We start from the raw sequence: 22,682 nt of genomic DNA, 5'->3' as shown, positions 1-22,682 counted from the left end.
AAAGTTCTGGAAAGATAGAAAGTGGACCATTGAGTTGATTTGAGATCATGTTTGCTACACATACTGTTCCCTTAGGTCAAAAATATACTTCCATGCTCAGTAAGAAATGATGCCCAAAAGTGAGAAAACCAAACATGTTTTAGGAATAAAGCGTACTTATCTTTTAACTAACAAAAGAATAAATATATTATCATCCAAATCATTTTATTACCGCCACTCGAGGGTACGGATAAGCTTTAAAGATCGTTTTCCTGTCTGCATCTCGTCATTGCACGAACTCAGACCCGTTTTCACGTTGTTAGCGCTGATTGCTAATTAGCTTCTCCGAGTAGCTGAACTGTTTATCTAACGCATGAAAAACCTGTGTGCAAGAGTCCATTCATGCCTTGCCTTTGTGTGTGCGTGCAGACAACAGTAGCGTGCCATTACTTCCCTAATATTAGCCGGTGTTGTGTTCCGGGGGCCAGATTAGCAGTGTTGATAAAGCTGACCTCATGTTAATCATGCTGATTCTGGCGCCGCACTGCATTTTTTTCCCTAATATCCTGACTTCCCCTCTATTTGCATATTTTCAGTCGGGGCAATTCTTTTCACTTTCACTTTTCCTCCTTTTTTTCTAAGCTTTCCTTCATTCTCTCATTGTGTTCGCTGGTTGACCTCTCGCTGACCTGTAACAGTGCGGCACCAGGTTTGTTTTTCTCTCTTCTTCTCCCTGAAGAATGAAGAGCTTATTTGTCTGCTGTGGCATTTGACCAGATTCTCCTCAGGCACTGGTGTATGTGTTGGTTTTTTTATGTGTGTGCGAAACGTTTGTGGTTGTGCATTCAATGCTAATTCCACTGAATGGAAAGAGGTCTCTAAATAGCACTGCTTATGAATGAAATGGCAGCAGTGGCAGACTGGAGACTGGGCGAGAGAGATAGACTGAAAGAGACAGAGGGAGTGAGAGACGATTCAGTCGATGCTTAATTGATGAGAAGCCACGGGGAATAGAAACACTGCCTGACCTCTGCCATTGCGTCTCTCCAGTCTATCACACAGACTTTCTGACAGACCACTTGTGTCTTGAGAAATTCTTGCAATGCGTTTGTGTGTGTGTGTGTGTGTGTGTGTGTGTGTGTGTGTGTGTGTGTGTGTTGGTCTATCATGAACAAAAAAAGTTTGGTAAAAAAGCAGTCTGCCGGGGATTAAAAACTCGGCCTGCAGATCAATTATTAATTCCTCATCTCTCTTTCCCTCCGTTGCTTTTTGCCTGTTTAATTTGCTCTTCTCCCACCTCTCAATCTTCGCTTTCTTTGTGCTTTTTATTTTTTTTAAAGGCTCAGTCCTCCATTCCCCCCCCCCTCCCTGTGTAGTCCTGCTCACCAGGAACTGGACATGAGATATGAGACGTGAGTGTGTGCGCTCAAAATTGACCAAAAAACGTCCACACTAATCGGATTTATTTCTGGTGAAAATCATCCTCTTTTTTTTTTTTATACATATCTGATATGCTTTTCTGTTTCCTCTGGGCTGTTACAGTTCTCAATCTCACAACCAAGCCCCTGTACCCACAGTACATCTCTGTCAATTAGGATGACGGATGTGCTGCTGTGTCCCGTCTGACGAACACACATCTGTTAATTCAGAGCTTTGAGAGCAGCACTTCCTGGACGCAGGTGTTTCTGCCTTTCTGTGTGTGTGTGTGTGTGTGTGTGTGTGTGTGTCTGTGTGATTACAGTGCTGTATATTCCCTTGAGTTTTAACAGGTGTGTCCATATTGCTTTGTCTGTGCATGTAGAAAAAAAGAGTATCCTTGCCAGTGAAATGACAGCACTGGTTGTTCATTCAAATGCTTCAAACCAACTCTCCTGCTTTTCCTGACAAGGGACGTGTTGTTTTTGCACTAATGATGGTCGCAAAGGAGACAGTTGCAAGTGTGTGTGATAGTGATAGCAATTTTGGGTTTGGACAGAAAGAGAAGCCAGTTTACGCCTTGCATCTTCAGCACAATTTTTTTTTTATAGCCGGACCGTTTGTGTACTCTGAGTATTTTGTTTTTCTTTCATTTCACTCAGATTTTTCTCATTCTGTCCTCTCATCTCTGTACGTCCAAGAGGTAGACTCATAACGCTCCAAGACAAGCGTGAATCCCTCGGCCGAATTTGTGTCTAATCCCAATCTTGTCTTTGTTATGACTTTGCGTGCGTTGCCTCAAAAAAAATGTTAACGGTTAAATCTGATTTTAAAATTATTTTCTTGACTGAAAGAAATATCTCACGAAAAGGTTCACATAGTAGCTTTTCTGGAGCTTTCATTCATATCACATCGGCAGATGGAGATTGCCCACGTGCTATTGTTTCCAAGGTCAAAAATGGATTTTGAACAGGTGTTCCTGAAAGAATAACAATAACAGCAATTATACTGTAAGATCTCTTATTTGTTGGACGTGTTGGTTGAGTAAAATTTATGTCCAAAACCAAGTTTCATTTACAGTGCAGGAAACAGTGTGCTCTCCATATATTAGTGAGGTGCATGGCTCTATATGAAATAACAAATAAAAAAAACTTTGCCGATGGACATCCAGAAACATCATCATTGACCGTAATTCAGGGTTTTCAGCATTTTCATGTATCAGTTTTCTTATCTGGTGATTTCTGGTCTCTCTGACATTAGTATTCACTGTTACAATAATTTAAAGGTAAAAGAAGCATGTTTATACTTTTAGCACACCTTTAGTAGCTAGCTTAGCATAGAAGTAACTAACTACAGTTAATGATGTGCTGACATACTCTGATTAGCTCTACAGATTTTTACTTAGTAAAGCGTATATCTCCTTCCAACCTTTCCACGTAACGAGTATCACACTGACACAACGTTTAACCGTGACTCGCTCCAAATCCACAAAAGAAACCCTGAAAAAGGAAAAGTTGATGCTACGCTATGTTTGGCCAGTCTATGTTTGAGGGGCGGGACTAAGCGTAGTGTGTGAACAGCAGAGTAGAATAATCGCTACTGAGAATGGCCATTACTCTTCGTGGTGAGGTTGCTTTGCCTTTACAAAACTGCTGATTCGACAGTTATATCAGTGCAACGGACCCTTTCACTGGGCAAATAATGTACATCATGAAACTGTACTGCAGAAATTAGCATATTTGAAGCTCACAATAACAGCAGCAGGACCTGTACCGGTATGTGATATCTCGTAGTGTACTCTTTATCTTCTACCTTCCTGCTGCATGGAGTGGAGAAAGTGATATTTCCTAATATTACGTCACCAAGGCAGCTCCTACAAAAGTGTGAAATTTCTCTCCCACTCACCTTTTTTCTCCCTTCTTCTCTCACATGCTGGCCTGCAGCCATATAACAGGAGAGTACAACGTTGTAGAGTCTTTTGACACTACATGAATTTACATCTCTTTTGTCACGCTACTGCTTTTGCCATCACGCTGCACTCCGCTGACCTGAGACCTTTTCTGTTTAGAAGTGCAGGACAGCGAAGGTTCATCAGCAAGTAAGCTCACGTTCTGGATGGGTTCTCTGCTTGACGATGTCGTTGCAGAAATAAATGTCAGACTCATGACGTGGACTCTTTAAGTTCTGCTCTCCGTAGCTGCATCTCTGCCCCATCACCTTGGCTCACAGACACCACGGCAAAAGAGATGTGACTCCACCACACTTCCCTATGAAAGCCGGCGTTGCTTAGCAACTCTCAGTCCGCAGTGGCAAGAGATACAGGGGTGTTTCCTGGCTGAAGAGAGAGATGTGTGTGTGTGTGTGTGTGTGTGTGTGTGTGTGTGTGTGTGGAGAGAATCTGTTCATTAGGAACCCTCCAACGCATACATTTTATATGAAAAACTCACTTATGAAAGCACATGAGGCATCCACATCTCATGTATCTACAAGAGGACAGAACATACACCGATTATGCTGCGAATATTGACTAGGCAACCGTATTGTGAAGTCAGCCCTTTGTTTCGCCCCCCCCACATGTAAATGTATCTCTTCTTATATGAAGAGGAGATGTTATAGCTGTTGTATTTGCATGTATCCATATTCATGCGCATGGGAGAATGAAGCAAAGTTGCAGCCTATGTAAACGGACAGCATCTTACGGGGGACGGGCGGAGGGGGCTGCAGTTTATCAATAATGTAAGCTGGTAAAAGTTTAATGGGGTTGGCTGTCGTCGACGTACCTTCTCCTTCTCCTTCCCTTGTCGTTTTACACTTTTTCACATTTCGCCTGTCGCTCCCTGTCTCATCTCTTGTTCCCTCACACAAGCTTTGTCCCCCCCAACCCTCTCATATGGTAGGCACTGATACAGCCGGCGGAACAATATGCTGCTATTTCCCTCCACCTCCTAACTCCCCGGCTCCTACCGAATAGCCGCGTCAGCGAGCAGTTGGGATATGCAGCGTTATACCAGCCGGATTTTCCACGCCCCCGAGTTCGAGGAGCTCCGCTGTAACACGCCGGCGCCTCTTAGTGTGTCGCTGAGGCAGCTTATTTACAATCTTAATACTCAATTTAAGCGGTGTAGTTTTAATTAAACACCCTGCCGCTTATTGACGACTGTATCAGAGAAAAACACTCTTCTTTTTGCCCATGTGGGTTGTGGAAACATGGCAACAGTTTATGGACACAGATCGAAAATGGTTTAAGCAGAACCAGATTTCTCTTAAAATGCATTCATTAAAGGAAAAATAACTAAGAATTGTTCCAGTAAATTCATGTTAATGCCGTTATTCCCTGAACTCAAACTACTGTATCATCTCTGAGGTCAAAAGCACGCTTTTTAAACCGCCAGACTGAAACTGTCCTTGACATAAAATCAATAGCTTTGTATTTCATACAATGCTTTAAATGACCAATATTAATAATTTCTGACAAGTAAACTCTTGGGGCTGTGGTAATAGTTACGATCCTCGCCCGGAAGCATAAATTAAATTAGTGCTGACACTGAACATAAACATGGAACCCTGACATTTCCTATAAAGTTTTATTCAAGCAATGCCCCTCGGTCCTCAAGATTTTTAAGAAAGAAGAGAAAAGCAGTGTTGCTTTATGCAATTCAACTTTGAACTTACACAGGAAGAATGTGAATCAGTAAGTGGCTGGGAAGATTCGGGCAATATGGTCTGTTCTGCAGCGAGAATCTGTATATTTATATCGGTTAGCTACAATGTAGAGATCCTTATCCAGTAATTTTTGTACAAACTCATTACAATCTATAATGGATTGTTGAATCAGAGATTTTAGAACTGCCAGAAGTACATACCATTATCCAAAACATAGATCTTTGATTATTTGAGAACGTAATCAGGAATTGTAGCAATGATGCCCACTTATCTATGTCCATCCCAAGCTCTACTGCCTACTGGCAATGTTAGCTGTTATAAAGCTGATCAGATTGGATTATTTGGGCCACTACTTGCCTCATTTTGTATCCCAAACTTAGACATTCTCTCTGCTTGACTCAGATTTGGGCATCTGCAGTGAAAGCATTCACTGAACAGATTAAATAAAAGAGACATACTCAGACTGAATAATACTAGTTTAATGTCAGCCAGAGAGCTGACATCTACTTTTGTGATGAAGTGGCAGTTCTTCATGCGGGATTCTTGCATAAGAATATAAATGTAGACGTGTGAATGCACGAGCACACATGCACACATTCAAGCACAATGACGGTGACGGATCGAGCATTACAAAGGGCTGCAGCAGTTGCCCTCAATATTTCATGAACATCCTTCCCCTTTCAGTTCTCTCCGCTTTTTTTATTTTATTTTATTCTGGCATGTTCAGCATACTTCCTCCGAAAAGAAGTTTCATTTGTGCCAATCCCCACCCTGAAAATAGCTGGGGTGAGACGGTACAGACGGAAAAAAAAAAAGCGAAAGGAGAGGGAAAAGAAAGTCATCAGAGAAAAGGAAAAGCTTTGAGGGGTTTGGAGAAAGGAGGGATTGATGAGAGATGAGCAGCAAAGGTTAGGCAGCAGCAGCAGCAAGTCTCTGACTTGAGAGATAAAGCTCACTTTTCACCCTCAGCTACCTTCCTTCCTGTTTTGCTCACCTTCACATATAGCTGCTGTGCTTTCTTGGCTTTTTGAAAGTTTGCCTTCTGAAGAGAGGACCGTTCCATCTCCTGAGGAAACAAAGACGTAAAAGAGAGGCGGAGGGGTAAAAGACAGAAAATGGTTTGTAAAATAGAGGAGCTACTGAAAATAAGTTTTTGTAGTGTAAGCATTTCTCTTCACGGTGGCCATTTTTAAATCATCTGTGTAATGTTTTACTGTCATCAGACATGTAAAGTTCCAAAAACTTTCCCTCTTTCAAACTAACTTCTGGCTGAATCTGAATGTCCGGACTTCCAACTTCATTGAAGACAGCCCAAATCTGAGATTGTCCTCCCAAAAAACAAAAGCAAACAGCATCAGCCATTCTCAAGAAATGCCCCAAAATTAAACATACGCTTATGTTCAGTTGACAAATATCTCTAGTGGCTGTAGAAATTAGAAAGTAGACTGTTGTTCCTTGGGAGAAAAGAAGCAAATAGCGATGATTTCATAGAGCAAAGAACGTCAGTCGGAGGTTTTTGTGGTTGGATGCGTAAACAGAACGATAGGGCTTCCCATTTGACAGTCAACAGACTACAATTTTTCGCTAACCTAGCAAAGTCCTTCACGTGCCTAAACTAAACCAAACCTTAGCAATAGTAGTGTCACAGCAGAAATCCACTTTATCTTAGCAACCGTGGTTTTTAATGGAACAAATTATGTCATCTTACCAATCGAGGCGTCAACTCTTTATCATGTACACCTGTTGTTTTGTTCGGATGACTGCATGCTAAATCCCAAAACATTGTCTGTGGTCCACGCCAGACTTTTTAGGCTTCTCCAAACTTTGAGATTACCCAAGGTCATAGCAATTGAGACAAGACAAACTAACAACTTTACTTTAATAAGCCTTGATATTTTGGATGAATTTCCAGAAAGTTAGCTTGTCACTTGGCATGCAACGGAAGTTTGTAATAGCCCAGTTGATAATGTGCCGATGGTGGATTCTTCACATCTTTTCTTGGGCCCTCCCCTCCATCTTCCTCTAATTATTTCTCTTATCACACTGCCAGTCAACAACACATGTCCATTTGTCCTGTTTTTCCTGCTGTTCAAATCCATCCTTGCCATTTCCTGCGGAAAGTGGACACACTCACGCGTTGTGACGTATGTCTGAATATCACTACACCCATCCCGCCCCCCCCGGCTCAATGTCCCAGCTGCTTCCCGTGCTAAGAGACACATTGCGTCCAGCAGTGCGGGACTCTGTCTTTGTCATGTTTGAACTTCAGGGCACAGTGAGTTTTAATCAAGTAGTGGTGCCTTTGCACATCCTCTGTGCTTTGATCTGAATTCCTTTCATGAGCATAATGGGGAGCTGTGAAGACAAAATTTCACCAGGTTGCATCAAGCAGTCTGGGTTACTGTATGGAGTAAGCAATAATCATGCTGTTTTAACTTGGACTCATACATGTTTTTGAATTCCAATGGGTAGTTTCGAAGCCAACCATTGTTAGGATATAAACCATGGAAACATGGAAACACACGGAAAATCCAGAGAGGAGCTCAGATGAAGGAAGCTACTGATTCAGTATATTTATTTCAGCCAAATGAGTTCAGGTTCAGAATACCTCAACTATACAGTCAAGGATTGACAGTTCTCCCACTTATTCAACTGTTAACAAGCTTCGCTTTACATTTTCATCTGAAAAAAGACATTCCCCTCAATCCATATACCAATATTTCTCTCTGAATCCATTTAAGGTATATATACAGCGATGTTGCATAACCATGCTGCAACACCTGGTTTTAAGTGTTAGCGACTGTGGAAAGGTGGCGTCTCACTTTAACAAAACATTCAGTGACAATTATACCTACAGTATGCTACATTATACTTACAGTCAAAAATATTTTCAAGCTGATTTATCAAGACATACACTTCAAGTTAAAATAGTTATGTTATGCACGGCCCCGGTCTGTAAAGGGTATAGATTTGGAGAAAGAGCGTGCAAATAGCCAAGGATGTGCGATGTGTGTGGAGATGTAGAACCACGTCCTTTGGGAGTTATAGTAAACACAATGAATAATATCTATTCAGAGAGGCTCGTTTGTATTGATCGAGCTCGGACTGTGTGTGCACTTCATCTCTAGCTGCTGAGGATTCATTTCCCTACTCTCATGAAAGATATAAGAGCTGGAGAGAGTTGAAACTTCTTTTTTACACCAAACTTTTCTCTTCCGAGCCCCACGCACACACACACACACACATAAATATATATATATAAATATATATATATATATATATATATATATATATACAGGCAACACACAATGGTTCTCTTCTTTGTTTTTTTAGTCCTGCTGTCTGGTGTCAGATCATTAGTGGACAGAATCAGAGTGAATCAGCATTGTGAGGCAGGGGAGGACATAAGGCATGCATATTGTTTCCCCATCATTAGACCAGAAGAGGACTTTGAATATGTGTTTACACATGTGTGTGTGTGTGTGTGTGTGTGTGTGTGTGTGTGTGTGTGAGAGAGAGAGAGAGAGAGAGGGGGAAAGCTGAAAGAACCCATGAGAGCAGAGAACTTTTGGAGGTGTTGATGAGTTTGATTATGTTTCCCGCTCTGATGAAAGAATCGTTGTGTGAGTCTATTGTGCAGAGCACACTTCTCGCATTCAGACTTTTGACAGAGCATATCCTTGTGTATCTTTCCTCTAATTGAATCCATCCCTCAGGGCGTCACTGCCTGCTGACACCATGAAGGTGTGTGTGTGTGTGTGTGTGTGTGTGTGTGTGTGTGTGTGTGTGTGTGTGTGTGTGTGTGTGTGTGTGTGTGTGTGTGTGTGTGTGTGTGTGTGTGTGTGTGTGTGTCTCTCCTTTTTGTTTAATTATAGCCCACCAGCTGGGGAGACAGAGGAAGAGAATGAGGGCAGACTGAGGAAGAGTTATTGATTGGATCAGTCAGATTATTCATATTTAATGTTTTGCTTTGTCTCCATCCTCCATGCCCAAGCCTTCTCCGGGATGTCTTTCTGTTTATAAATGAGTTTTATTTTACGACCCCCAATAAACAATATCGTGCAACCTTAGCATAAGCATTAGCTCCCTCAGAGCGAGCCCATGCACCAAGTGGCAATTACTGAATGGAGGTGAACGCTGAGACGCAATCTAACTGTGACACAAGCAGTAAAGAGTCATAAAGTCAGCACGGCGACATCAAAAATTCAGTCACACTTCAATTTCAACATTAGACACCGAAAAGCTACTTCGCTTCTATGCTGTAGCGGCAAGCCCTCCCCCCTGACTGTACTGAGTTAAAACTGCTTTTTTTGGCCACTTGAAGTTAGCAGTAGCATTCGTTTGGACTTGTGGGTCAGGCCACTTCAGCTGCTATAATATTTCAGTTATTGTTGTTTTTTCTACTGTTTTTTTTTTATTGCTTATTTATAATACTTGTTTTATTTTATTTTTATTTTTTATTTTTTATTTTTAGCTTGTTTTCTTCTACTATGTCTCTTGTGTGCACTTTACTCTGCGCTGTTGTAAGTCTGCAAATTTCCCCGCTGCTAATAAAGGATTATCTTATCTTATCTTATCTTATCTTATCTTATCTAAATCTCCACTATGCTCTCGAGCTAGTTGTAGGCTACAGTGTCCGTTTATCATAGCTTTTTAGCAGCTTCCCACTGCAACCAAAAATAACGCTACGAGAGCAGCAGGACTGAGCCAGAACTGTTGTTTCAGGCCACTCTACCCAACCAAAGTTGAAAGGATATGAAAGCTCTGAAGAGATGAGGAGATCTGCAGAGTCAAGGGATTATTTTGGTTTGTCATGGTGATTATATAGCAATATGGTTACTGATAATATCAATATTTTGATTATAGCTGTTTACAGAAAGGGTGCAGATCCGGCAAGGAGGTAAAGTTTTTGGATTGTTGTCTGTTTATCAGCAGGATTCCAGAAAAACAACTGGTTTGGATTTTCATTAAAACTTTGTTGAAGGGTTTAGCATGGGACAATTAGAACCCATTTAAATACGGAGTGGATTGGAATCAGAGGTTAGATAAATGCATTTTTTTCACCAATGGAAACAGCCTTGGCAGAATCTTTTTAGCTTTCTGTTTGTAAGAGGAAGTTGTGGTATTTCTTTTATTTATTCCTCTTTTATTTCTTTATGTTTGTTGCCTTGTTAGTCAGTGTGCCAATCACTCAGCCTGCCAGTCAATTGTCTGTCTTCCCCGTTCATCCAACTCCCCAAACCCCGACCTGTCTGTGTCTATTGATTGTTCCTATAACGAGATAGCAGCCTTGCTAAATAACAGACCGCGTAATGTCTTCAGTCAACCTCTCTGTCCAAAGCAGCAGACGCTAATGATACTCAGCATCGGTATTTATGTTGACAGGTCACCGTGATGACTGTCTTTGGAGACATTGTACCGAATGCGGAGTGCAAAAAACGTCCATCCAGTGATTTGTAGTCACTTTAGAGAACTTCTGGGGCATTTTTGTCATCAGAAATCTCGTCCCAAGATGTTGAGAGGCATCTGTCATTTGTGCAACATATAGTAAGAGTGCTTTCTGTTCGCTTCACTGGTGCTGTAGTTTTACTTGGACATTATTGCTGTCTGGTTTTATTTGTATGTTATTGTGAGAGTTTGAATGCTGACCTGTGCAGTCTGAGGAAGTTTCCTTAATGAGGACAACTTTGGATTCTATTGTGGTACGTACAGCGGTGGAATACACAGGTTTTGAATAAATTTCAAGTTTTGCTTTAGTACCGTAAATTAGGAAGAGACCAATTACTCTATGAAAACTTAAAATTCTATTAGTAACACTGGTGATATCAGCAAATTAGATGACCCTGTTTATATTTATGTGTTAGGGGCTGATTAGGAATTAGAAGGTCTGCTCATTATTCTAGTCTTGTTCAAAACTTGGAGGAAACCAAAGGTTTACCAGTGACATGTTTAGTCTGAGTCCTCTTGTGACCTTAGAAGGTAACAGAATTTAAAATATGTCGACGATCAATATAAAATTTGAGTTTACCAGATACTTTATTCATTCTTGATTCCTAAACTAAGCAGACATAGAGATCTGTAAAATGCTTTTTTAAATGTTATTTATTGAATGTTTTTTTTTTGACGGCATAAAACCAAATAATAGAAATAAAACAAATGCTCTAAACCAACTTTTTCAGTCCTGATACCGTTACCAATACCATTGCCGATACTGGGGCCATGGTTATCGGCTGATACCGAGTACGGTTGTGAGCCAGTGTTTGATTCATAAGATCTATTCCTTACTGTGTGGAGGTGACTAGGATCAGTCTCTTAAGTGTAAGGCAATATCAAGTTTGTCTCCATACACATAACATTTTGCAATCAGCCTTGGATCGGTGCGTTACTATAAATGCACAGATTGTATGAATATTTCTATCATATACTGAAGGAATTTATAGTTTTCTGAACAGTGGGGACCGAGGCCTGCTTAGAGTCTGAGACGGTCGATCAACTTACCAATCTTTTTTGCAGTACATAATGCTTATGGAGCTTATGCTTATGTCTAAACATGAATAGTACACACAAACCAGAAGATTATAACATTTTTAAACATCATTTCTTTTAAACTTCTTCAAATTGTGCAAAGTTGGCTACGAAGGTTATGGTGGGGAGGAAAGAAAACATCTTCTGGCGTGTTGGAATATATGATCACTTATTATTTCTGAAAAATCTTATTGTCAATCAGTCAGTTTATATAGTTTCTGTAGAATGATGAACTTAAACTTCACTGAACCAAAACGACATTGTGTTTAGCTCTGATGTAGGTTCATGATTACAAAGACAACACATGCAGCTCATTATTTTTAATTAGCCCCAACTTTTCAGTCCTTTGCAGTGAACTTTTGCCGATGCCACCGCTGCATGTCAACAACAGTTTGCTCTCCCTAAAACTTTCGGTGCCGCCACTCTCAAGACTACAAGCCCGAGCCTTTTGTTTCCTGTTTAATGATCCCACTCTCCATACTGATTGATCTTTTTAATTGCATCCCTTTGGACTCACACAACTTTCTGTGCATCCTCCCGTGTGCGACATAATCCTGTGCTGCCTTCCAGATGCAACATTCATTACCCAACCGCTGCTACTGAGGGGCCTTGTGGTCACAGACTCCACTTCCCCTCCAGCCTACATCTATTATTCAATATTCCCGTTCAATACTGTATTGGAAGGACCACAGAGTTATCACGTTGAAGCCCGGTATCCTGTGGAAATGCTTTCAAATTGGATGATCCTGCAGCAAATGATTTATGTTCCGTGCTGGTGTTCAGAGCCAACGCAGGAAGCAGAGTGCACTTTTTTTAGTGAGGTATAAAGCAAAAGTTGGTGGAGGAGCACTGACTTTCATGCAAGAGACAGTAGTTTCCCAACAGTCACAGTTCACCACTTAAAGGGGAACTCCTGTGTTTAATACTTGTATAGATTGTATCTTATCATACCAATATGATGGTCAAAATTAAAGCAGCAGAGGCTAAGATATACTAACTAATATTCAGTTAAGCTCCAAAAACCCTGCATCCTATACTTCCCATAATGCAACTGCAAAGTGTCTTTTGTTAGACCCCCTTTGCTAGCTAAAACGCCACATCTTTGAAACGCTACACCCCAAATTTGTAGTACAGAATTTCTGTTTCAAATCTGTAGTCCTGCAGAATAACCTGGGATTACGCAAGGGATTAATAATTCCCCATGACATGACATTGACCTGAAATATTTTCTTAACCCAAACTTTTCTCGCAAACAACTTGTCATAACCAGCAGCTGGTCAGTGACCCTGCACTTCAAACTATGATGCTCCGGGTATCCTAGCGTCAGTTTCGCACATTCAAATTTCCACTTGTTACATGCATACACTGCCTTTTCAACATTACTTTCTGTCTGGTGATCTGAATGCACTTTTAGTTGTAAAAAACTCACAGTTTTTTCTTACAACACAGTTTTAATATGCGTTGCTTGTAATAAAAATCATGTAGTTCATCGATGTCCCATCAGTGTGCGACTGAACACAAAGTGTCACTGGGACATTCATTTGCGCGTCTCTTTGGAAAATATCTGGTATGATGGAAGTTTGGTGACGACTTGCGCTCTCGGTTACTGAAAATAAGTAAACTTCACATTAACATATGTAAGGATGATTCAAAAATGTTTGTACCATCCACTCCAATCAGAACCAATCAGACTGCAAACCATGCTGCATCTCTCTTGTGGAGCAGTTCAAATCTCAAGTCTCTGTTCCATCAAAGATCCGTGCTGTCTTGACGGTTTGGATTTTTGGAACAATGTGAACAATAAGTTTTATCTGCAGCTTGTTTTAGAGAGAAAAGGCTCGTCTTAGTATCATTGACATACACGTTATAGTCAGAGTATGATGACTTGACTCCATAATTTCCCCTTGACTAACACTTTAGCTCATGTTTAGTATTTTTTAAGCTGATCATTTATCACTATTGTTCAAATATGGACCTGAGATATAAGAGATTCTCTCTGTTACCTGTCCCATTTTCACAGCTTTTATGAGATTGTCTAGTATTCTCATACTGCAAAAGATAGCCTGGCGATGGCTATATTTTGCCCAAGTAAAAATCCATCTTTCACTGTTGTTGCTCGTCCTGCAATCACTTTTTTTTATGTGTGCGTGTGATTCGGCTGCTGAGGCCATGCTGACCCAGCCGCATTACGTGTCAGCAGGATGAATGAGCAAGTGGCAAATGCGATAAAAGACGGACAGGTAGTTTGTCCTCACAGCTTGTGTGCAAACTTGTACACACACACACACACACATTCACAGATGAAAAGAAATGTTTTCCTTTTAACACAAACACACACTTGGATGACAAACATTGTTAACATTGTTAACCAGGCGGGGTGCTGAACGTGAATGAAGTAGCGATCAGACTGGCATTTAACCTAACCACATTAGGAATGCCAACTTCGACCCTGTGGTCAATAAATTGTATGCACCATGCATCAGGATGTTTTCACGCTCACTGTACTCCTCCTCCTCCTCCTCCTCCTCCTCTCAGTCAGCCTCCAAGTCTCTCAGCATCTTCCTTTGTTCTCTTTTTTTTTGTTGCCTAACACAATGTCTTTTAAAGCGTCTATCCAGCACCCTCGATAACAATCAGAACATTTTTTCTAACACGCCTTGCAAACAGATCTTTTGGGGGGAAATGGGAGCAATGACTGCCACTCAGAACCTCCACAGGTGGGCTTTCACACTTTCCCAGAATCCTTCTGTGGCTCATTTTTCCTCTCAAACAGTTTTTTGATAGTTAATCGGAGTTGAAGAGTTTACCGTGCATCACTTTGTCAGAGGAGTTGATACTTTTGAATGGGATAATGAGGTCACTGGAGGGCGCCTATTGAAATGGTGTTTGTTGTTACTGCAAGCTTCCGACTCTTGTCATCTCATTGTGAGCTGTTATCATCTGTCTTTGGTATGTTCCTTAACTGTTGTTCTCTACGTGGTTCGAGCGAGTGTCCATGTTGGTGATCCTGCTGAACTGCGTGACACTGGGCATGTTTCATCCCTGCGAGGACATCGTCTGCGAGAGGTGCAAGATCCTGGAGGTAAGATCAGTTTATGGCTCTATATGTTACGGATTGCATGTGTTTTATCTTTCTCGCCTTTGTTTGATATGGAAAATCTGAATTTATTATTTCCCAAAAGCAGTGGAAATATGTTCCTAATGGAGTGGCAATATGTTCATTATTTAAGGGTACCTATGTGTGTATTATTGCACTTACACACACCACTTACTGAAGGTGTTGTAAGGAACATGGTGGTGGTGACATTCCAGCAACCTGTAGTGTAAAGGATTACAATTTCAATTCAGTAATTATCTTATCATCTATTTACATGGTTGATCACTGTGTGGATGAATTGATCAAACAAACACAGGACTTTCACCCGGCAGACTGCTGTTTGTATCCTGTATTAAACCAAAACTCAACACAATTTCACTTTCATAAGGCGGTAGATGCAGTTTTGCCCGTCTGAAGCATTAGAATGGTAGCGATTGACACTGATAACGGCCATTAATTTGGCAGATAAAATTCAGCATGGGTGGTTTTACCAGGAGTTGGTCCATTGGGGGGACTGGTCTGGGATCCGTTAGCTTGGTGCAGGTCCTGGATAGTGGGGGAGGGAGTTAGCCTCTACTAAAGGAGATAAAAACTAACTTCTGGTTACCCCAAAGTTCAGAGGGTTTGTGGACTCTGGCTTCACTGTGAAATCAGGACATCATAAGTTCTCCGGACAGTCAACTGGGCTAAGATGTTCAAGGGGCTAATGTTAGCCGCCTCTAGCCCTCACCTCTCTTACATTGGATTTGGGGGCGGGGGTTGATTTCCGATGTGGTCAGACAACTTGTTGGAAGAACTGCTTCTTATCAAGCATAAACCACATCACACATCTGACTTGCTGTTTTGAGTCAAGCTCCAAAAATGGTGGATCCTATATTTTCCATAATGCAACTCAAAGATGTCTTTTTAAGACACCCTCTGTGCCATGGAAATGCCCACATCTTTCAAACATGACATCCCAAGACTATATCACACTACTGCTTTCACTCACTGATGTACTATTTTTGTCTATTCAATTGACTCTGACATGTAGAATAGGTGGAGTGCCCATTTAAGGTCTTTTAGTAGTCGGATTAGTGAGTTGGAACTTGAACTCCTTATTGGAAACTGTAATTGAATTACTGATTGAAACAATGTTTGAGGTGTCCTGTTGAAAGAAACACCACAGAGACATGATAGGGAGACATATATATCATGCTCATTCATTTATCTTCCTTGGTCTTTACTCAGTAAGACAACTACAAATTAGCAATAAGACAAATTAAAAACACAAACACGCATTACAGAAACAACATTCACACACATAGCTGTGACACCGGTAGATAAGGACAACAAATGCAGAGCAATGACTGGAAAACATCAGACATTACAGCTGGGTAACCGCAGTCTGTAGGGAGGATTATTCACACAGGGCAAAACAGATGACGGAGAGCAGGAACTCTGAGAGTTATTGGTACAATTTTCTAAACCAGTGCATTTAATGGAGGGAGAGAGAGAGAGAGAGAGAGAGAGAGAGAGAGAGAGAGCTACTGAAACAATATTTTCCATCATATCTGGCCTTTGCAGCTCCCTCCATTTGCATTATCTCGGACGCAAAATAAACAACAACATTGTGTGGAGGCGTTTCCATTAATTTATGGACCTCCTTTAACCCAACAAACTCAAATGGACGATGCATTGTTGTTGTTGCTGCTGCTGCTGTTGTAAAACACAGAGGATAGAAAACCCATTTTTTTTTACCCGTGTTGGATGAGGGAATGAAGCGGACCGAGGTGAGGCGGAACAGAGCTGTGTTATCTGGCACCGTACATCTTCTGCAGTGAATGGATAATGTGTTTGCAAAGTGGTTCCAAATAGATTGAAAGAAAACAAAGTCCTCTTATTTTCCTGTCCACTGACTTAGTGCAATCAAGCAGTTTCGTTCCAAAATGAGATATATCAGTCGTTTAAAAGAAGAGGGCCCTATTCCGGGGATAATGCTTTCTAATATGAGAGTGAATTTGTTGGGTGACACATCTACTAATCTGAAGCAACTTGAGGAAGTGATTGAGGAAGTAATCATGCTTTCAGTTTCTCTAAAAAACGTAAATGGAAGCATGCACATCAATTTCTTTCATGAAATTTAAAACACTACATTTGAGAGGAAAGGAGATGATAGAGCAGAAACAGAAAGAAAAGCAAGATTTGTTGAAAGGTAAATAATTTAAACGAGAAGAATGTAGAGGAGCAGCTAGAAAATCAAATCTGTTTATCGATAATAGGATGAGCAGAGAGTTTGAGACTGCTGTTGCTGGGCAGTGCATCGACTCCTTCCATCGCTCTGCTCAGGATATGAGATGTGATTTAATTCAGTGGGTCTCCTCTCTGGAGCGCACATGAATGTACAGCCTAGAGGTTAAATGCATTCTCATCAATTCCCCGCTTCCTCCATTTCAATCCCACCAGCACTCTCTGCATCGATATGTTGAGAAATCATAAAGGAACATAAACTATACACCTTTTCTTGTCTGACTTTGATACTTCTCACACTGTCCGATTGATAATCAGAACAATTGGGTGAAGATGATTTTGTTGTGTGTTTATTCTGTGTTCAGCGCATCCTTCTCAACTAATACTGAACCTCTTTGTACTTGTTTATGTGAAAGCATACATACATGAACAAATACATATTTTATTTCGCCTGCGTCAAAATGTGCTAAATACTTTTTTTGTGGCATGGTATTCAATTAAATTATTCCATCTCCAAAGCTTAAAAAAAAAGTTCAGTTTAGTAAGGAAGCTATATGGTGTAGATTTCGCCATATTTCTGACAGAATGTTGTTCAAAACCGTGTAATGCTTGTTATTCCTATCATTAAATGCATTACAAACACTTCCAGGTCATAGTATCACTCTGCCAGGCCCAAAAAGTCACTAAAATTACACAAAAAGTGATTTACTAGTGCAAGTAAGTAGTATTTTATTTTGCCTAAACATTACCAAGTAGTTTTGTGGCCTAAACATTACCAAGTAGTTGGGTTGTCAGAACCTCACCAAGTAATATTTTGCCTAAACCAAACCAAGTAGTTGCCTAAACATAGCAAAGTATTTTCGTTGCCTCAAACCTAACCAAGTAGTTTTGTGGTCGAAACATAACCAAGTATGTCTGTTTCACAACGTAAACCACGTGTTTAAAACTCTGACTGTTTCATAAAAGTAGAACGGTCATATTTGTCATTTTGGGAGTCATTGGCAGAGGACCTATTATGTGGTTTAGTTATGATGACGTGTTGTCCAAAAAAAGGGATTTTATTCTTTCATTCAGTACCTGAGCTTCCAGATCAGGCCTGTGCTTAACATAGCCATGCTAGCTTCAGTGCTAATGAGGGAGCTCAGCCAGGCCTCTTCACAGCTCTCGTCTCTGATGCAGGCTAAATGAGCTCTCATCTTCTGACACCACTAATGGCTACTGTAATGGTTACAGGCCACTCTGTAGCTGCAGGGTAGAGAGAACGATGACCCACGCTTCATCTGTCAGTATTGTTGAAAGGTTACCCTGAAGCACTATTTACAATTTGTTTTAATGACACTCGGAAGTCACTTGTTTTCAGCTTCATTACAGCATGGTTAGATGATATTGAATTGAATCATTCCATCAGTGATTACATTGTTATTTATTAATGTCTTTAGCTTCAGTTGTTTTAAGAGGCTTTAGTTGAGTTTTCTAAAGTCAACAGCTAACATTGTTAGTGACGTGGCACTTGGTATGTCAGTCTGTCCATCACTTTTGTCCACACAATCTCATCAATCAATGGAGTTTTGTACACACATTCATGGTCCAGTTGATACATCCCTAATGACTTTGGTGCCCCTATCTTTTCCTGTAGCGCCACCAGCAGTTTTACATTAAGGGTTTGACAACTATTGAATGGATTGTAATCCAATTGTTGTAAGTACAGACATGAATGACCCCCAAACCTTACCTTAAAAAACTATGTCTAAATTACATATATATATATATTTCTTGTTACTTCCGAGCCAATTTATATCTGTAATCTGCTAAACTGTCTCCTTCAGGCTCCAGTAACACTTTAATGTGTATGTCTAACACCAAACAGCAAGAAGAAAATAGTGCCACTGTTTTGCTAATCTGTGGTATAGCCTTCCTCTAACACTTTGTCCCAGATGATAAACAAAACTGGGCAGACTGAAGATGAGTTACGAAGGAGAACATCAGAGACTAATCCATATGAGAATGAAAAAATAAGGGATAAGTGGTGATTAAGCCGATGGAGTAGTTTCAAAGAAATGTCAAAACTCTGGCTATAATGTAGCAGCTTTAATGTCAAAGATTGTCTCTTTTTTTCCTGAAGGAGAAATTTCTATGCAGCAAGTTGTGCTCTGAATGCACCAGCACACACTTAACTTTCCATCGTGCCCCTCAGCTACAGCACAAAACGATGTACTGTGGAAAAGAAAAGCAACTCATTGCCAATACAATGGGAGCGCTTGGTTAAAGAAAGATACACCGAAGGAATAAGGAAGAGAGAAAGAAGGAGAGGAGTTACCAGGCCGATGCTATCTAACTATAAATCAAGGAGTATCTGTATGTGTGTGCGTGTCCTTCTCATATTTAGAAAACCGTTCAACAAATCTACGTCACACTTGAAGGGTGTATAGCTTGGGACCAAAGGTAGTGTCAAAGGTGGTGCAATTTGGACACGTGACATATTCAGTATTAATAAACTTTATATAAAACAGCAGTATTGCTCTGTACATGGAACCACTGCCTGATGAAAAACACATACACTGGTTCACCAGCCTGACATCTGCCCTAAGGATGAAGAAACGTCTGATCTTGTATCTGCGCGTGTGTTTACCCCGAGCAATATGAATGGTCTCGACTGAGCTCAAAAGTGTCTCTCACAATATTATCTACCTCCACCTGTGAAGAGTGGATCAAAACTGAATGGCAGATTAAACTTAGCCTGCCCTATTGTCCCCACCACATGAAGCATTCACCGCCTCCATCGGCACATACAGCTGTCCGCCTGCCTGCAAAGTGCACCTGAGTGTGTGTGTGTGTGTGTGTGTGTGTGTGCGTGCATGTGTGAGTGCGTGTGTGCGCTTGTGATGAAAGCTCTGACCCCTGTGATAATAGCATTCAGACTTGTGACAGACAGAATTAGCATACATAGTGGATGAGATTTATTTTGGGGAGAGGCTGCAGGGAAATGTTTTCACAGAATTGATGGCACCTGTTTCGGCAGAGAACAATATATACATGTATATACAACTTTCTGTCTGTTAGGAAGCCCTGTAGTAAAGTGCAGTGAAGGGAAGCAGCAGTCATCAACAGAGAGATACTTTCTGATTCAGGCTTCATTAAGCTATGACAGACATTGTCTACCATTGACCACCAAACGTCTGTAAAAGGGCTGTATAGGATTTAAGCCTAAAATCCATTTATCTATAATAATGTGGTGGATTTCAAGCATTATTAACCCAATCAACTATAGCCATTCTGGCTTGCCATTAATGAATGTTTTTATATCTTTTTTTTTCAGAAAAAAAAAAGAATATATCTTTTTAAAATAATGTTTTGTTCACAAACATCAGTATAAAATATAAAAAAATATAAAACAATATTTTCATTGAGAGGTAATCTGTGGATTATTTCCTTCATTAATCATTACATTTTAGTTTATAAAAGGTTCGATTATATTTCCTGATCCAAGTTGATACTATCAACTTGTATTTTTTTCACTAAACAATGCTTCAAAGCTAAAAATATACAGTTTACAAAGAAAATTGCAAATCCTTAAAATTCCAAAGCTAGAACTTTTGAATGTAAGTAACTTTTGCTTGCATTATTTTTCTGTCTATTGACTTAAAAATGAAATGACTAATTGTCCAGGTTCTATGAAAGATAAATAACAAACCTCCTTAGGTTAATAGATTACAACCGTCCTGAGTGAACTTTCTAACGTAATGTTAAGTAACACGCATAACAACATTGCACCAAAACTGTTAGAGTCAATGTTGATTTTTGGCTTCACAGGGGACACGAACAATGGCCTCCTGGGTGAGAGTCGTGTCCTCCGTGGTTTGCAGAAACGTGCAATGCCAACATTTTGATCCTGATACTGGCCTATCAGAGGTCATGGCCAGCAGTTATGCACAGGCACCAAGGAGCTGGTCGGCCTTCAGGATCACTGAAGCAGGGTAAATACTTCCTGTGGACTTCCTCCTTCTTGAAAGACAGACCTCCTGCCAACAAGTCCCCACCCGCCCCCCACCCCCGCATTGATTGTCTGTTGATTATTTAACCAAAGCAGTCTCTGCTTGTGTGCAGACACACATGGCAATATTTGAATCATGTGCAGGAATGTTTTTGATCTTCATTTCTTGATTGGTCCTTTAGGGCTTTGCATTTCACACTCGGGCACAATGATGAATCGGATACATGTTTGACACTTGAGGGTTTGGAGTGAGTCAGTAGGGAGCGTTTTAAGTGCACTCAGCATTAGTGATTAAGAGCACTCAGAACATAAAGGCTCCGTTCAGGAGGTGATGAGAGGGCGTGTAATGTTGGCACTCGCTTGACACATTAATAACACGCGATAAAGCTCGCTGATGTCTGCGTGTGCCTGGTGAACACGTGTGTTTACACTTGTTCTCAGGCAATGTGCAAAGCAACACGGGCGTTCACACACACACAGGGCCGTTAAGCTGGCGTGCGGTGTCACTGTTTAGGCTGAGAGGTTCACGCAAGCCTGACGACACATGGAGAAAGAAGCTGTCTGGAAGCTTTATGTGTGTCCATACAGTGTAATTGTGTGTGAGAGACAGACACACAGAAGCGCATGGTCACACACACACACACACACAAACACAGTCAATTTTATTATAAGCAAGCACATAGCGTATACACATGAGCAACAACACATGCAAAATTACTTTTAGCCATGCACACATTGAGATACTGCGAGAGATGTAATCACAGTAACGGGGGTGATACGCCTCCCCTGGGAGAGAGTAGGGGGCAAAAAAAAGATAAAAGGAAGATTGGAGAGACGGAAGTCGATGGTAGACGGGATTAGGAGGACTGCCAGTAGCTCACATACTGTACAGCAAAAACCTCATCCAGCTGTTACTGCAGGGAGACCAGAGTGGGAGAGAATGTAAGAGTGACTGGCTGCTGAAAACATAATGGGTATCCTAATTCTTTTTGGTGAAAAACGTGCTGGTGTTGAAAAATGAAACAATATTGCAGATGTGTTGTAAAAAGAAAAAGAAAGTGATGAAAACAGCAGCTAGTGGCAGTCTTATGTCAGACTAGACTGTGGAATAACACAGGTGTATAACCTGTAATAGTTTTATGGTTTTCCAACATCTTTGCCATCCACGTTAATGTAACTTTCACATCAAAAGCAGAGAGTTGCATATATATCAAAAAGTAGCGCTTATGAGATGTGGACTATTTATTTTTTACTTTGGTTTAAATATGGAGCATACATTTTACACCAAGAATTCGGATACTATAAAATAAAATGTCAGAAATAATAGGAACTGGTAGAACTAGCAAACCAGGAGTGATTTTCGACACAGCCCTTAATTTAGACAACTGAGAAGGTCTAATGGACAAATAATATCCATGCAAATATCAAAATAGTTAGTTGTCAGTGACTTTTAATATCAATTTTGACTCTAATGACTCTATGTAAAATGTTTGCTAATACTGGCGAAATCACCCAACTTAGCCATTAGCCACTATGAGCTCAAGCTAACAAGTTAGCCACTAGGAAGTGAAACAAATCAAAAGATTAACAGCTAAAGACCTAGAAAGATTCTCAAGGAGACTGTATTTTCGGCTAACATTCATCAGGTGGCCAAAAACATGACTCCAAAATGAATGCTAATGCTGCTTTTTGTCCGCTGGATGTGAAAAAAGGTAAATTCTAGATATTATATACATTGTTTAATTGCTAAAAATAGATTTATGCTGTTGAATTGACAATTTT

At 40.6% G+C, this 22,682-nt stretch overlaps 1 protein-coding gene across 1 annotated transcript in view; it reads left to right on the top strand.

Moving 5' to 3' along the window:
• Window positions 1–22,682, top strand: part of cacna1g (calcium channel, voltage-dependent, T type, alpha 1G subunit) — a 234,277-nt gene that overhangs the window by 70,754 nt on the left and 140,841 nt on the right. The window contains 1 exon segment of the mRNA XM_054599520.1: window positions 14,560–14,665. Coding sequence (XP_054455495.1) covers window positions 14,560–14,665 — 106 coding nt within the window.

The sequence above is a fragment of the Anoplopoma fimbria genome, chromosome 5 (genome assembly GCF_027596085.1).
Source record: "Anoplopoma fimbria isolate UVic2021 breed Golden Eagle Sablefish chromosome 5, Afim_UVic_2022, whole genome shotgun sequence".
In the NCBI taxonomy this organism is placed as follows: Eukaryota; Metazoa; Chordata; class Actinopteri; order Perciformes; family Anoplopomatidae; genus Anoplopoma; species Anoplopoma fimbria.
The sequence above is the reverse complement of the archived record's forward strand: the minus strand, read 5'-3'. Positions and strand labels throughout refer to the sequence as shown.